At 47.0% G+C, this 17,530-nt stretch overlaps 1 protein-coding gene across 3 annotated transcripts in view; it reads right to left on the reverse strand.

The window, feature by feature from the left end:
* The window catches only part of rptor (regulatory associated protein of MTOR, complex 1), a 190,617-nt gene that overhangs the window by 82,137 nt on the left and 90,950 nt on the right, over positions 1-17,530 (reverse strand). For all 3 annotated transcript variants that reach the window (XM_084163751.1, XM_084163749.1, XM_084163750.1), the window contains exon 8: positions 5,540-5,599. In XM_084163751.1, coding sequence (XP_084019877.1) covers positions 5,540-5,599 — 60 coding nt within the window. The remainder of the gene's footprint in view (positions 1-5,539; positions 5,600-17,530) is intronic.

Here is a 17,530-nt window from a genome sequence, read left to right on the forward strand (position 1 = left end):
TGTGCGTGTCTGTCTGTGTCTCTGTGTGTGTGTCTGTCTGTCTGTGTCTCTGTGTGCGTGTCTGTCTGTCTGTGTCTCTGTGTGTGTGTCTGTCTGTCTGTGTCTCTGTGTGTGTGTGTCTGTCTGTCTGTGTCTCTGTGTGTGTGTCTGTCTGTCTGTCTGTGTCTCTGTGTGTGTGTCTGTCTGTCTGTGTCTCTGTGTGTGTGTCTGTCTGTCTGTGTCTCTGTGTGTGTGTCTGTCTGTCTGTGTCTCTGTGTCTGTGTGTCTGTGTGTGTGTGTGTGTGTGTGTGTGGCGCGACAGGTAGCCTAGCATGTGGGGCGACAGGTAGCCTAGCATGTGGGGCGACAGGTAGCCTAGCATGTGGGGCGACAGGTAGCCTAGCATGTGGCGCGACAGGTAGCCTAGCATGTGGCGCGACAGGTAGCCTAGCATGTGGCGCGACAGGTAGCCTAGCATGTGGCGCGACAGGTAGCCTAGCATGTGGCGCGACAGGTAGCCTAGCATGTGGCGCGACAGGTAGCCTAGCATGTGGCGCGACAGGTAGCCTAGCATGTGGCGCGACAGGTAGCCTAGCATGTGGCGCGACAGGTAGCCTAGCATGTGGCGCGACAGGTAGCCTAGCATGTGGCGCGACAGGTAGCCTAGCATGTGGGGCGACAGGTAGCCTAGCATGTGGGGCGACAGGTAGCCTAGCATGTGGGGCGACAGGTAGCCTAGCATGTGGGGCGACAGGTAGCCTAGCATGTGGGGCGACAGGTAGCCTAGCATGTGGGGCGACAGGTAGCCTAGCATGTGGGGCGACAGGTAGCCTAGCATGTGGGGCGACAGGTAGCCTAGCATGTGGGGCGACAGGTAGCCTAGCATGTGGGGCGACAGGTAAACTAGCATGTGGGGCGACAGGTAGCCTAGCATGTGGGACGACAGGTAGCCTAGCTGTTAATAGCCTTGGCCCAGTAACCGCAAGGTTGCTGGTTCCAATCCCTGAGCCGACTACGTGAAAAAAACATTAGGTCGATGTGCCCTTGAGCAAGACACTTTAACCCTAATTGCGCCTGTAAATTGCTCTGGATAAGAGTGTCTGCTAAATGAACAAAAAGTAAAATGTAAAGCCATATAGTGTGTGGTCTAATGATGACTCCTGACAGCCCCAGTGTGTGTAGTGTAGATCAATAGAGGCCTGGCTGTGTTGATGGTGATGTGTTGACCGGGCCCCATGATGCTTTATGACCCCCTCAGTGGGGGAGAGGGGTACTAGGAGGAAGGGGGATACAGACTCACTGAGAGCAACAAATGGCTTCCCCCATCTCCCTGGGTATATCCTGAGATGCGCACACACACAGAGAGAGCACACACACATACTAAAGAAAGCTCACACACACACACACACACACACACACAGTGCCCAGAGAGGACACTGAGGGGCTGCACTGAACCAACAAGGCATCACTCATGCGAAAGAGCAGTGTGTCAGAGCATCAAAGAGACACCATTTCTCTTTCCCATTCAGACCCCACAAGAGTTCACCCACTGCCCCCATTCATCTGGCCTAACACACATGAGCAGTCAGTACTGACAACACACACACTCACTCAGCTAAATGTATTAGAAGGGAGGAAAAGTAAGACAGCATGGTTCCGCCACAAGGTTCTGCCATAAGGTTCCGCCATAACCTTGACTCCGTTCGACTGGGGGCACTGGTGAGCAGAGACATGTGAAGACATGTTTTCTCAGGGGCTAGGGGCGAACAATTTATTATCAATAATTCAGTAAAACCTACCCTACCAGTATTATTTACTAACACTTCGACAGGATTTCCAAAGCTTGTTTGGCTAGGGGAGAGACCTCTGAAGGACAAACAATACAGCCGATAACATCTCATTACTGTTTAGATGAAAGGCTGGTGGCTCTGTGGAGTAAAAGCACTGAGTACTGGGTGTTCCTGCCAACTATGATTGAACCTAAAGAGGAAACATTTAGCATTCAGGACAGGACAACCTGTGTACCAGCAAAGTGGCGAGGTAAATTGGTTTTCCTCTTTGTTCAAGGATTAAGAGGGGATATGGTGGTAATGAATGGATGGATGGATATCCTGGTCAAAGTATAATATCCCTTTGCAACCATAATTGTTACCTGCCATACCAGCTACAGCATAAAGTGTTTTCCATTTATTAACTTTAATTGGATTTATTATTATTATTTTCCAAAAAGGTAGAGTGTGCCAGTGTCACTGCTGAGTGTCCAGGTCTCTCAGGTAACCACGTCATGTGACATAATGACACATAAGCCAAGTGACTAGGCATGATGAGCACTGCCCTACCCTACTCAGGGACCCCTAAAGAGACCCAGCAGGGGGCCAGACTAGCCGCTGCACCCCTTCAGAGGGTCTGGGAGACACAGTATCAATAGGGTACGGGATTGGAATTGGGATCCAAGCTCAACGCTCATAGGGTTCCCATGATATTCCCATCATTCCCATGCACTGGGAAAACAGAGTTGTGGGGAGATGAAAAGAAAATAACTGTTTCTTGATAAGAAACGATCATCCTTGATAAGGAGGCGGCTTGGCTGTTGTAGGAGTGAAGTCAAAGGAGAAAATAAACAACATGTATTATATTGCATCTGAGTGAAGCAGAGTATTAGTCATGATAACTGATATGGTTTAGAATCGTGACTCAAAATCTCTTATCTAAGTTCCTTTTGGAATAAGTGTGCGTATGTAGGGGAATGTGTGTGTGTGGGGGGGTTGTGTGTAGGAGGGAGAGAAGAAGTAAATCATGTAATTATTGGTTGGTCCAAGTTCTTTGCAGTGACTTAGTCTTATGTAATGGGGGTCGGCTGGTGATATGTAACATTTTGGCCCTCTGAGCAGAAAGTGTGTGTGTGTGTCTCCATTATGGCCGGTTAACACTGAGCACACGGAGGGAGTCATAGCCATGTGCTGACTGAGTCACAAACTCAGCTGGGAGGTAAATGTCACCATCTCCCAGGGACCAACGCAGAAACACACATTGACACAGCTCAGCCTTCTGGAAGCTCACACTTCAGCAACACTCCTTATTGTAGCTGTCAAAAACCCCGGTCCTGGAGAGCCACACAGGGTGTGTCCAGGTTTTTGGTCCAACTCAGCACTAATACACCTGGGGCCTGTTCAGGAGGGTGCAACGTTATAGTGTTCAGATATAAAGTGTTTTGAGTAAACAGTAACCATTTTAGAGACTGCCACCAAAACTAGTTGTGTTTAAAGTTCCAGACAGAGGTAAATGAGAAGGTACTTTAAATGAGTGTTGTGACAAGGTGCGACCTCTGCTATGGACAAGTTCTTATGAGACCCAACAGAACTGGCCTGTCAGAGAACACAGCAACCTGTCTAAAATAATCTGTCTCACTGAAAGGGGTGTTTTTGCAATTGCAGCACATTGGCAACCACACATGGTAAGGTGTTGGGTGATTATTTAGAGAGTAATAGCTACAGTACATGATGAATTAGCGCTTCTGTTGCTACACCGGACTCCAGTACTTTGGGGGTGAAGTCCAACTGTGAGGTGATTTTGAACTAGTACACCACTCTAAACATCTGCAAAGCTCTCAAATAGCACCTGCATTTTCATTTCTTTTTGGTCTGCATCTGGGTCAAATCTGAACGTCGTCACACACTCAGAAGGAAAGCCTTTCCCAGCAAGAACTTTGACGCAAACTGATTACACTGGGTTGGATGATGTCCAACTCTCTGAGGTGATATTGAACTACAGTAGTACACTACGGAATACACTCTACACATTCAATTGAGAGGAGGCCTCCAAAAACATCCTCACACTTGCAAAGCTCTCAAACGCAACCTGCACTTTGATTTATTTTGGGTGTATCTGGGTCAAGTCAATGTCGTCACTAACACACTAGGAAGGTAGCTCCGTTTCCAGAGGGGAGCCTTTTCCCAGCATGACGCAAACCCACGATGTAAGACTGACGCTCATCTGTAACAGGTATGAGCCTCCTGAGATGCCTTTAGATGTGTTCTCTCCATAGCCCTCACTCCAGCCCAGTGAGAGATGTCAGGAGGGAGAGGTGTCAAAGCTGTCAAAACCTGCCCATGATGTACTGATTCGGCAGAAGGAGAAGAGAGAGAGAGAGAGAGAGAGAGAGAGAGAGAGAGAGAGAGAGAGAGAGAGAGAGAGAGAGAGAGAGAGAGAGAGAGAGAGAGAGAGAGAGAGAGAGAGAGAGAGAGAGAGAGAGAGAGAGAGAGAGAGAGAGAGAGAGAGAGAGAGAGAGAGAGAGAGAGAGAGAGAGAGAGAGAGAGAGAGAGAGAGAGAGAGAGGAGCAAAGTAAGATCCCTCTGATTGTTAGGCTAGTTGAAAGGCTCTCTCTTCCACCTGGTTATTTCTTAACCAGCTTTTATCCTCCACAGGGGCATCTCCACACGTCAGAGAGAGAGAGAAAGAACGAGAGGAAGAGAAGAAAAGAGAGAAAGCCAGAGAGAAGGTGGGAAGAGAGAGAGTTAGACATGATGCCAAAGGGAGAGAGAGAGAGCCAGATAGCCCACTAGTGAGCAAGAGAGAAGGAAGGAGGGAGTAACTTCTCCACCTGAAGAGAGAGAGAGTTCTTGTATCCTCTCCTTCGGAACAGGGGATTATTTGAAAGAGGAACAGGCTGTGGTTCGGCTGAGGTACCTGAGGAGGTACGGGGCACAGGGGAGGCAACTTTGGAGTTTGGATCCAATCCTAAACTCACTTCCAGTCAAGGAGAGGTGTAGAGTAGGCAGAGAGAGGAGTGAAACGTGACTATCTGCGTCACACTGGGAACTGGGAAAAGAGTTCCACTAGATGAACCCTGAGCCCCCAACACACAAACTCGCGTACACACACACACACACGTTCAGTGAGTCTGCACCATGAAACCCTCAGCCTCTACTAGCCCTCAGCTAAACACACTAATTAACCTCTAGAGGAGGACTAGACTCGTGTGTGTGTGTGTGTGTGTGTGCGTCCATTATGGCCTGGTTAACATTGAGCACACTGAGGGAATTATGGCCATGTGCTGAGTCACACAATTAGCTGGAGGCAAAGTCATGCGTGCGTGCGTTTACACGCAAGCATGTGTGCTTGGAGGAATTTGGTGAGAAAGAGAGAACGTATGTCTGCGTCAGACAAAGACTCGGCAAGAGGGCAAAATCAAAAGTTGTGAACAGTTTCTCTCGGTTTCTCTTGTTTTTCTGTTATGTGTGTGTGTGAACATAGTCTCTCTGTGTAGTTGGGGTAGAGACACGGCTCTAGGTGCTGTAAGCTGCCTTTTATGTTCTCAAAACGAGTGTAATTGCATCTGTAGGTCCTTTTATCTGGCATATTTGTATCATACGCAACAAGAACATAATAAAATCCATCCATTCAAAAAAAAAAACTGATCAGAGCTTTACAAAAGAAAAAGAAGGGCTTTAATTCGGTCCAAACTACATGCTGAGAGGGAGAGAACAAAATAAGAAAAGCAATCAAAACAAAAGAAAACAGAAATGAAAGAGGGAGGGAGAGTTGCCACAGCGGTACTTACTTCTCAATGAGGTCCAACGTCACCCCTGGCACCAGCTTGGAACTTTTCTGCATACAGAACCTGAGGGCACAAACAGAGATCCAGTCAAATCAGGACAGCTAGAAAGCAAACAACAAAAGCACTATACAAATGTTTCAGTTCTTAATTACTCTGTAAACCGCTAAACGTTTGCATACAGTATGTGTGCAAGCATTGCAGCGTGCCAACCACAACAAAATATGTTTTTATTTGTTTTCACAGTGAAAAAAGTTGGATATCACAGAAACTATAAATAACTTCCAATTACAAGGCATTAGGGTCTTTGAACTAGAGAAGTTTCGGTGAGGTTCAGGTCACTAAGGGATACACGCAGAGTACATACAGGTCTATTTAGACCGTACTGGGACTCCCACAGTGAAGAGGGTATTATTGTGCATGGACAGACCCGGCTGGTAGCAGGTACAGTGTGTTCACAGCAGGGTGATGTTTAAAGGTAAAGTAGAGAAGAGGCACGCTATAGCGCTGCTGAGGCATCAAATATAGCAGCTGGCTTGGGATCTCAGATAGGGCTTAGTCATTATTATCAAGGGGAACACAGGTGAGTGTCTGAGGTGGGGATTGTGTGTGTGTGGGGTGGGGTGTGGTGGGTGTGGGTGGGGGGATTGGGGGGGTGCGCATGTGTTACACAAATCCAACGTTTGAATTATGCAGAAACCCACCACCAGCAGTCCAGCACACGTGTTCTCATCTGGACATTCAAGCACGTGCACAGACACAGTTCAAACCAACACTGTAACAACTCCCCACAACAAACCTCAGGTGGCCATTACATTCAGATGGTGAGCTCTCCACACAGGTCTACCACTGTGTTTGTTGTGTTTATGAACTTTTAGGATAGAGGTCAAAGTGGCAGACGAGTCTTCTCAAATAGGACATGGAACATGAATAGAGACAAGGCCTTATAGATAGAATGAGAGAAGGAGATGGAGAGATACTTCAAAAGGGACAGACTGTTCTAAACAAGCAGGGAGACACTCATCCCCTAAAGTAGGAGTGTTCCTAAACCACACAGGAGGAGAGGAGACTTTGATCCACAGCCAAAACAAACAGAGAAGAGATGGAGAAGGGTGTCAGAGGACATGCTGTACTAGAGAGAGAAGTGGAGTGGAGCAGAGAGAACTTGTGGAGTGGTACTGTGGCTCTGTGCGAACGTGCTTGGGCGAGAGCGAGAACGAGAGCGTGTGTGTGTGTGTGGTCTTGTGTGTGCGCTTGCGCAACGGCTATCTCTCGGTGGGATCCCAAAGTGGGTCGTAGAGGGAGGAGTGGAGCGTTTCTGTTGGTCCCCTTGGCGCAGACTGTCTGCTACAGCTCATTACATCCCCCAATCAGCCCTCCCCAGACTCCCTCTATCTCCATCTTTCCCTCTATGCGGCTCTCTCCTTCAATTCCCCTCTCCGTCCTTCAGTCTCTCTCGCTATCCCCTATCCCTCTGAATGTCTTCATGTCTCCCAACCCCAACTCCCTCAGTCTGTCCTCCACTCCCCCTCTCCATTTTACACATCTCCCAACTCCAAGTCCGTCTCGTCTACCAAGTTTCCAAATCTCTATATCCCTCTATTTTAGGATATTTTCTTTCACTGCAATCTATTTTTTGCCTCTCCTTCACCCTCTGCTTCCCTCCTCCTGTTCTTTTCTCATCTCAATCTTTTCCGGCTTCCCACTCTATCCCTTTTCCTTGCTGTCCCTCGTTGATACACTAACATGTTACACTAATTACTAAAACACTAATTAACTGACTGTTGGCTCCTTGCTTTTACTGTATAATATACAGGTAACTGCTAAAATAAAGGAAACAGCAACATAAATTGTCTTAATAGGGCGTTGGGCCACCATGAGCAAGAACAGCTTCAATGCACCTTGGCATAGATTCTACAAGTGTCTGGAACTCTATCAGAGGGATGCAACACCATTCTTCCATGAAAAATGCCATAATTTTGGTGTTTTGTTATTAGAGGCTAAATGGTTATTCAGACAGAGAAACACTGTCACCGCTTTGTAACACAGAATAATATGGAGCAGTAGGTTCAGGGCTTACGTCTCAAGGATGTTCCAGGCATAACCTATCTTTATTCATTTCTATGGTTCGAGGGCAGAGACGTATATGTATCATGTACATTAATGGATCTGGTTCAAGGCACTCTGGTTGGAAGAAAACACATTTTATTTCAAAGGTCTTTGCATTACTATAGAATTTATAAAACACAGACATGCATTCAAAACTGCAATGTGTTTTAGCACAGGGCCTTCAAGGTAGTCTGAGGTAGTTACAAGGTATTCTGAGGTTTTACGAGGTTTTACGAGGTTTTACAAGGTTTTATGAGGTAAAACTCTTCTTCCTGTACCCATTACATTCCTGTTTAGGTCTGTTGAAACCAAGCTGAATGTACAGTAGTACCGCAGGAAAATAGAACATGAGGTTACGTAATGCTTTGCTTCCCTATTGTGAAGTCACCACAGATAATGACAAAGAGGAAAGAGTACAGTCACATTTACATTTCCCATATCGAGTCCACGCTCCAGAGATTGTACAGGAAGTGTGTGTGTCTGTTACACCCTCCTCCCATGTTTCCTCCTTCCCTCTATAGGCTAAGGAGATGTGAGGACAGAGAGAATGAGTTAAGGGATATCTAGCCAAATGAAAGGAATATAAGACCTGATATTGCAGCTCCTTGCTGATGCATTTTCATACAGAATGTATCAGTGTTTTGCCTTTTGAAGGTGTACCTTCACGTAAAGCATCATAAATAATTAGAAGATATTTGAGGTTACTGGAAAGGCTGTCCAAGTTTTCAAGAGGGAAGCTAAGGTCGCAAGCACACAAACAAGCATGCACACACACACGTGTGCTTTCTTTTTCTGGGATCTGTGTGTGTGAGTGTATGTGTGTGCTTGAATGTGCTTGCATGAGTGTGAGACCATAGCTTCCTTAAGTAAAACACACACACGATGCCCAGGCGGCGGGGTTGGCATGTGGACAGTGTGCGGAAGCGCCAAAGTTCCAGGATATTGAGGCAGTCACCTGTCAAGGAGTTGGCAGCAGAAAAGGAGTCTTGTTTAAAGATTCAGCAGGAAGATGGTGCTTCTCATCTCCTCACAGTCACACAAGGCCATGACTGGCTCCTAACCATCTAATAAACATGCAGAGTCCCTCAAGAATCACTATCCTCCTTTCCTTATTTAACCCTCCTCTCTTCTCCCCTTCTTTCCAACCTCCTCAGATCTTTCTCATCCTTCTTTCTTCTCCCCTGCTCTCTTCTCCACTCCTTTCCTCTCTCCTTCCCTTCTTTCCTCCCTCCTCATAACTTTCCCTTTCTTTTTATCCCCTCCTTTCCTCTCTTCTCACCTTCTCTTCTCCTTTCCTCCTCCATTACCATAGCCATCCTCTATCTCAACATCAGGGAAATCCCTTGAAGAGTGCTCTATCAGTAATGATTTCCTGCTCTGGTGAAACCCTCTCTTTCTGCCCCTCTTACTCTTCCTATATTCATTTTTTTCTGTCATCCCACTTCCCTCTGTGCATTTTTCTTTGCAGGTTTGGAAGCCGGGGTGAGCCTTTGTCTGTTTTTCTCACTCCGGGCTGAATGCAATTATCTAAGGAGAGAAGCACATGCCTCTTTCAGCGTGTGAGTGAGTGAGTGAGTGAGTGAGTGAGTGAGTGAGTGAGTGAGTGAGTGAGTGAGAGAGAGCTACAGAGATAGAGAGAGAGAGGCAGATTTCACTGCAGTCTCGAGACAGAGCTGATAATGGATATTTCTAGCATTAGAAATCATTCTTTGTAATGACCAATCCAATAGCTTTACTCTAAGACTACCAAATCCTTAAGCAATGAGACTTGGCTAGATAAATATTATCTACCGTTATATTACTTCATCATTTACCTTTATTTTTACCAGATAAGATGAGTAGTCAAACGAGCCAAATTGAGAAGAAAGGATTAGGTGGCCATGATAATATTAGATGTTGGGGTTGAAATTGATCCAAGACATGATACACTTGCAACAAATACCAAGATATGTATAATGAAAGGGAAACGGGAAACCTACCACTGAGACCTCAGTTTAATGTCTCAACCAAAGAATGAGAATTGCCCAAAAAAAATGAATTATGCCTATAAAATGTATTTCTCCCCCAATGGTATTATTGTACGCCAATACATCTCACTCACTATAATGGATCCTTTGAGCATGAAAAGATAATTGATAAAGAAAAGGAAATGTCTACTCCAGTCTCACTTTCTCTCAGAAATTGCAATTTGACCCATTAGCTAAATGACACCTTTGATAAAAAAACATGAGTGACATGTCTGTACGTCATGTGTGCACGTGAGAGACCTTGCCGAGTTCTTGCCAATACTTTCGATTTGTACTAGAATTGTACTAGAATTGTCAATGTCTGAACCCAGAACAGTGCCAAACGCTAAGACACATACACACAAAAAACCACACATCCAAATATCCCCTCAAACTACAACACTACTTTAGCAGATGAGAGAGGGTAAAAGCTGGGTATTGTAGTTCACAGAAAAAGAGATCAGATTATGCAGTGGTCTTTCATTACCGATCTCTTCCTGATTAGTAGTCCTTTCCCGTATACGGGTAAAAAATTGCAGATTTTGTCATTGATCCGCGCCTAAATTGGAACGCAATGGCTGTACAGTAACATGCTATACATGACGTCAGCGCTCAGGTTCTCCGCTTCACAGCACTGTATGGGTTTTGACTGACAGCTGTTAGAAACTTCCGCACTGCACACGACAAGAAGATGCCCCCATCCCTTCTGCTAATTGGGCTACTTTTGCACGTGTTGTTGTCTGAGGGAAATGCTGTAAATCAAGAGCAGGGGCTTAGGTGGTGGGCGTGTCGGGAGGCGTGGCATTGGGGTGTCTGAATTTTAGAGTTCCCCCATCTTGGCTGCGTAGAGAAATGTTAGCATTTTTAAGCAAGTTTCCTGCAACTTGTCACGATCGTCGAACAGAGATGAGGACCAAGGCGCAGCGTTGCAGGCAAACATACTCTTTATTAGAGACACGATCAAAAACAACAAAACTAAAACGTGACAGTTCACGGTCTAACCCAACAGACTAGAAACAAGATCCCACAAACTCTGTGGGGAAACAGGCTGCTAAAGTATGGTTCTCAATCAGAGACAACAAGCAACAGCTGAATCACGTTGCCTCTGATTGAGAACCACACTGGCCAACATAGAACAACAATACTAGAATGTGAAACCTAGAACAAAACACAGACTTTACACACCCTGGCTCAACATATTAGAGTCCCCAGAGCCAGGGCGTGACAGTACCCCCCCCTAAAGGCGCGGACTCCGACCGCGCCCACCAAATACCACAGGGGAGGGACCGGGTGGGCACTCCGCTTAGGCGGCGGATCCGGCTCCGGGCCTGATCCCCGCTCCCTCTCCAACCCCCCAAAGTACCCCTGGTCCGGTCTGGCCCCGCTGGCCGGAGCTGGACTGCACACTGGTGGAGCGGATTGCTCTAGCTCCGGCGTGAAGCATCTGACCGGTGCCGGACCAGCCACCGGTGGAACAGGCACGGGCCGTGCCGGACTGACGACGCACACCACTGGCTTGGTGTGGGGAGCAGGAGCGGGCCGAGCCGGGCTGACGAAACGCACCACTGACTTGGTGCGGGGAGCAGGAGCGGGCCGGACCGGGCTGACGAAGCGCACCACTGACTTGGTGCGGGGAGCAGGAACGGGCCGTGCCGGGCTGACGAAGCGCACCACTGACTTGGTGCGGGGAGCAGGAACGGGCAGAGCCGGGCTGACGAAGCGCACCACTGACTTGGTGCGGGGAGCAGGAACGGGCCGAGCTGGGCTGACGAAACGCACCACTGACTTGGTGCGGGGAGCAGGAACGGGCCGGACAGGGCTGACGAAACGCACCACTGACTTGGTGCGGGGAGCAGGAATGGGCCGGACTGGGCTGGCGACGCGCACCACAGGCTTGGTGCGGGGAGCAGGAACAGGCCGGGCCGAGCTGGCGACGCGCACCGTAGACTTGGTGCGAGTGGCAGGAACAGGCCGGACCGTACTGGGAACACACACCACTGGCCCTACGTGGGGATCAGGAACAGGCCGGACCGGACTGGCAACACACCCCAGTACCTCTCGCCGTGCCTCTACACCTTCCATCCCCTCTTCGACCAGTGGCCCCCGTAACATGGCGGCCTCCTCTGCCAACCCGCTGGGCCGCTCTATCGCGGCCTCCTGCTGCCCCGACGTCGTGAGCCCCCCCCTAAAAATGTTCTGGGAGTCTCTCTTCCCCGTGGGCCAGGCCTCTATAGTTCTCGCCCAACTCTCGCTCTTCTGCTTCCAATTCCCGCCATTCAGCTCCTCATTCGGCTTGACCCAGTCGAAGCTCTTCCTCCACTGTTCCCAAGTCCACCCTCTCTGCTCCTCACTAGGCTGCTTGGTCCAGTTCTGGTGGGATCTTCTGTCACGATCGTCGAACAGAGATGAGGACCAAGGCGCAGCGTTGCAGGCAAACACACTCTTTATTAGAGACACGATCAAAAACAACAAAACGAAAACGTGACAGTTCACGGTCTAACCCAACAGACTAGAAACAAGATCCCACAAACTCTGTGGGGAAACAGGCTGCTAAAGTATGGTTCTCAATCAGAGACAACAAGCAACAGCTGAATCACGTTGCCTCTGATTGAGAACCACACTGGCCAACATAGAACAACAATACTAGAATGTGAAACCTAGAACAAAACACAGACTTTACACACCCTGGCTCAACATATTAGAGTCCCCAGAGCCAGGGCGTGACACAACTCTAAAAATGGAATTGCTGAGAGAAAATGTTGCAGTTTTAAAGAAGCATTATGCAGAAATTGCACCACCATTTCCTGGTTGCTAAAATTCAAATAGTTTGCCTAATTTCAGTTTATGTGACAAAACAAGCATGTATAGTGTAGAGAATCATTGTACCATCGATAAACCACTGTGAAATATATTTACCATAACCAAAAATATTGTATTTTCTTTCAGCTGTTTGAAGTTGGTGTACAAACCGAAAGTAAAATTAAACTTAAGAATGGGAAGCATAGAAATAACGCACACAGAACAGATCTACCGCTTCTTAGACTTGCTTTCAATGACATTGATAGATCTATAACACACATTTCTATGTAAATTTGGTCAGGTCATTACATATTGCAGCTTTAAAGCCAATATCCTGCAATCCTACGCATTTTGCCATACATTTTTTATTAATTTGTATATATATCTAAAAACATCATTCCAGTTTGACATTATGGGGTATTGTGACACATCTCCATGTATTCCATTTTAAATGTAGGTTGTAACAACAAAATGTGGAAAAAGTCAAGGGGTGTGAATACTTTCTGAAGGCACTGTACCTTTGAGTAAAAAGCTGCATTGATCTCTGTTGGAACCCGCAAGTACAGAGATCATTGCGGCGCAGTATGCATTTTTCATGCTGCGGGTGGGAGCAGACTGTCAGACAGACCACTTCGAGATGAAAATATGTTTGTTGTCCCGCAGATTAGTTTGGAAACGGTCCTCTTTCTGCTTTGTATGCATTAGCCTATCTATTGTATTAAAATGATATTTTTCGCATTAACACACTAAGAATTCGTTGCTTCAACTTCAGAAACCTACCTCTCCTCTCCTAGTTGGGCGTGCGAGTTCAAGTGTGTCGTCTCATTGAAATCGAGTAGGCTGCCTACATGGGCGGGGAATCACGTGGCAGTTACTTAAAAATGAAATGAACTTAAATATGATTAGACTGTAGTTTACTACAGTGTCTGAAAATAAATATTGATAATGGAAAGAACTGTAGGCCTCTCAACCAACGTGAGTTGAGTTGCAATCAAACATTTTTACCATAATTGAAAAGGAAAAGGAACAAGGCGCACATATGTTAGGATATTATGGTGAGCGAGCGTTGCGCCTTTTGATTACCCATTTGTTTCTGCCTGCAAAGTATTGATTACCCATTTGTTTCTGCCTGCAAATCGTCCTCCTAAAAGGTACACAATATATACAAAAGTAGGTGAACACCCCTCTAAATTAGTGGATTCGGCTATTTCAGCCACACCAGTTGCTGACAAGTGTATAAAATCGAGCACACCGCCATGCAATCTCCACAGACAAACATTGGCAGTAGAATGGCCTTACTGAAGAGCTCAGTGACTTTCAAAGTGGCACCGTCATAGGATGCCACCTTTCCAACAAGTCAGTTCGTCAAATTTCTGCCCTGCTAGAGCTGCCCCAGTCAACTGTAAGTGCTGTTATTGTGAAGTGGAAACTTCTGGGATCAACAATGGCTCAGCCACTTAGTGGTAGGCCACACAAGCTCACAGAACGGGACCGCCGAGTGCTGAAGCACATAGCGCGTAAAAATCGTCTGTTCTCGGTTGCAACATTCACAACTGAGTTCCAAACTGCTTCTGGAAGCAACGTCAGCACAATAACTGTTCGTCAGGAGCTTAATGAAATGGTTTTCCATGGCCGAGCAGCCGCACACAAGCCTAAGCTCACCATGGGCAATGCCAAGCGTCGGCTGGAGTGGTGTAAAGCTCGCCGCCATTGGACTCTAGAACAGTAGAAACGCGTTCTCTGGAGTGATGAATCACACTTCACCATCTGGCAGTCCGACGGACGAATCTGGGTTTGGCGGATGCCAGGAGAACGCTACCTGCCCCAATGCATAGTGCCAACTGTAAAGTTAGGTGGAGGAGGAATAATGGTCTGGGACTGTTTTTCATGGTTTGGGCTAGGCCCCTTAGTTCAAGTGAAGGGAAATATTAACGCTACAGCATACAATGGCATTCTAGACGATTCTGTCCTTCCAACTTTGTGGCAACAGTTTTATTGAAGGCCCTTTCCTGTTTCAGCATGACAATGCCCTCGTGCACAAAACAAGGTCCATACAAAAATGGTTTGTTGAGATCGGTATGGAAGAACTTGACTGGCATGCACAGAGCCCTGACCTCAACCCGGTTAATAAAAAAGTGGTCAGATGACGCAGACGCTAAGCTACAGGACTGTTTTGCTAGCACAGACTGGAACATGTTCCGGGTTTCTTCAGATAGCATTGAGGAGTACACCACATCAGTCACTGGCTTCATCAATAAGTGCATTGATGATGTCGTCCCCATAGGGACCGTACATACATACCCCAACCAGAAGCCATGGATTACAGGAAACATCCGCACTGAGCTAAAGGGTAGAGCTGCCGCTTTCAAGGAGCAGGACTCTAACCCGGACGCTTATAAGAAATCCCGCTATGCCCTCCGACGAACCATCAAACAGGCAAAGAGTCAATACAGGACTAAGATTGAATCGTACTACACCGGCTCTGACGCTCGTCGGATGTGGCAGGGCTTGAAAACTATTACAGACTACAAAAGGGAAGCACAGCCGCGAGCTGCCCAGTGACACAAGACTTCCAGACAAGCTAAACCACTATGCTCGCTTCGAGGCAAGCAACACTGAAGCATGCATGAGAGCACCAGCTGTTCCGGATGACTATGTGATCACGCTCTCCGTAGCCGATGTGAGTAAGACTTTTAAGCAGGTCAACATTCACAAGGCCGCAGGGCCAGACGGATTACCAGGACGTGTACTCCGAGCATGTGCTGACCAACTGGCAAGTGTCTTCACTGACATTTTCAACATGTCCCTGACTGAGTCTGTAATACCAACATGTTTCAAGCAGACCACCATAGTCCCCGTGCCCAAGGACACTAAGATAACCTGCCTAAATGACTACCGACCCGTAGCACTGACGTCTGTAGCCATGAAGTGCTTTGAAAGGCTGGTCATGGCTCACATCAACACCATTATCCCAGAAACCCTAGACCCACTCCAATTTGCATACCGCCCCAACAGATCCACAGATGATGCAATCTCTATTGCACTCCACACTGCCCTTTCCCACCTGGACAAGAGGAACACATACGTGAGAATGCTATTCATTGACTACAGCTCAGAATTCAACACCATAGTGCCCTCAAAGCTCATCACTAAGCTAAGGATCCTGGGACTAAACACCTCCCTCTGCAACTGGATCCTGGAGTTCCTGACGGGCCGCCCCCAGGTGGTAAGGGTAGGTAACAACACATCTGCCACACTGATCCTCAACACGGGGGCCCCTCAGGGGTGCGTGCTCAGTCCCCTCCTGTAAGTTTGCAGACGACACAACAGTGGTAGGCCTGATCACCGACAACGATGAGACAGCCTAGAGGGAGGAGGTCAGAGACCTGGCCGTGTGGTGCCAAGATAACAACCTCTCCCTCAAGACAAAGGAGATTATTGTGGACTACAGAAAAAAAAAAAAGAGGACTGAGCACGCCCCCATTCTCATTGACGGGGCTGTGGTGGAATAGGTTGAGAGCTTCAAGTTCCTTGGTGTCCACATCACCAACGAACTATCATGGTCCAAACACACCAAGACAGTCGTGAAGAGGGCACGACAAAGCCTATTCCCCCTCAGGAGACTGAAAAGATTTGGCATGGGTCCTCAGACCTAAAAAAAATTATACAGCTGCACCATCGAGAGCATCCTGACTGGTTGCAACTGAGGGAACGGCCAAGCTTCCTGCCATCCAGGACCTCTATACCAGGCGGTGTCAGAGGAAGGCCCTCAAAATTGTCAAAGACTCCAGCCACCCTAGTCATAGACTGTTCTCTCTGCTACCGCACGGCAAGCGGTACCGGAGTGCCAAGTCTAGGTCCAAAAGACTTCTCAACAGCTTCTACCCCCAAGCCATAAGACTGAACAGCTAATCATGGCTACCCGGACTATTTGCACTGCCCCCCCACCCCATCTTTTTACGCTGCTGCTACTCTGTTAATTATTTATGCATAGTCACTCTACCCACATGTACATATTACTTCAACTACCTCAACTAGCCGGTGCCCCCGCACATTGACTCTGCACCAGTACCCCCCTGTATATATAGCCTCCCTACTGTTATTTTATTTTACTTCTGCTATTTTTTTCTCTCAACACTTTTTTGTTGTTGTTTTATTTTACTTTTTTATTAAAAATAAATGCACTGTTGGTTAAGGGCTGTAAGTAAGCATTTCACTGTAATGTCTGCACCTGTTGGATTCGGCGCATGTGGCCAATAAAATTTGATTTGATTTAGTAGCAAAAGAAATTCATCCTGATCGCCCAACATCAGTGCCGACCTCAATAATGCTTGTGGCTGAATGGAAACAAGTCCACGCAGCAATGTTCCAACATCTAGTGGAAAGCCTTCCCAGAAGAAGCCTTCCCTATCACTTGTTGTTATAGCAGCAAAGGGGGGACCAACTCCATATTAATGCCCATGATTTTGGAATGAGATGTTCGACGAGCAGGTGTCCAACATACTTTTGGTCATGTAGTGTCTCTTGACCTGCATACAAACACAGCTGTGACCTCTCAAATACACAACAGCATTATCCATGTATGTTTGCATCCTATATGCAAAACATAGCAAGTGTCGCTGTCATCATTCTTGCTGCTTCAAGTTCAGTAGCCATCCCTAATAGAGTAGGCAATAGCCTATGCATGGGCGGAGAAGCACGGGGCAGTTATCTTTCCAAGGAAATGTACTTTCTAAATTGGTTAGGCTATAGTTTACAACATTGCGTAGAAATAAATATTGATCACCCATATTTCACTGTCTGAAAATCTTCACACTCCTAAAAGGCTATAACAATAGATCAAGAGAAAGTGCAAGTCTCTCCAACTCTGCTCTCTTCAACTACATCTAGCATATTGGTTGATATAGCCCAGTAATACAGATAGACTAATATAATGGGCCACGTGAAAAGCTCTGGTAATTTAACCTATTTAAGTTATTTTTGAGCATTTGATATTGCCAATAGGGCGTAAAATTGCTGGGACCATGGCTGGCAAGTGAGCTACGTCACATACGCCTAAAATAACATTGCGGGACTGCGGTTA

This window comes from Coregonus lavaretus (genome assembly GCF_964263955.1).
Source record: "Coregonus lavaretus genome assembly, chromosome: 6".
In the NCBI taxonomy this organism is placed as follows: Eukaryota; Metazoa; Chordata; class Actinopteri; order Salmoniformes; family Salmonidae; genus Coregonus; species Coregonus lavaretus.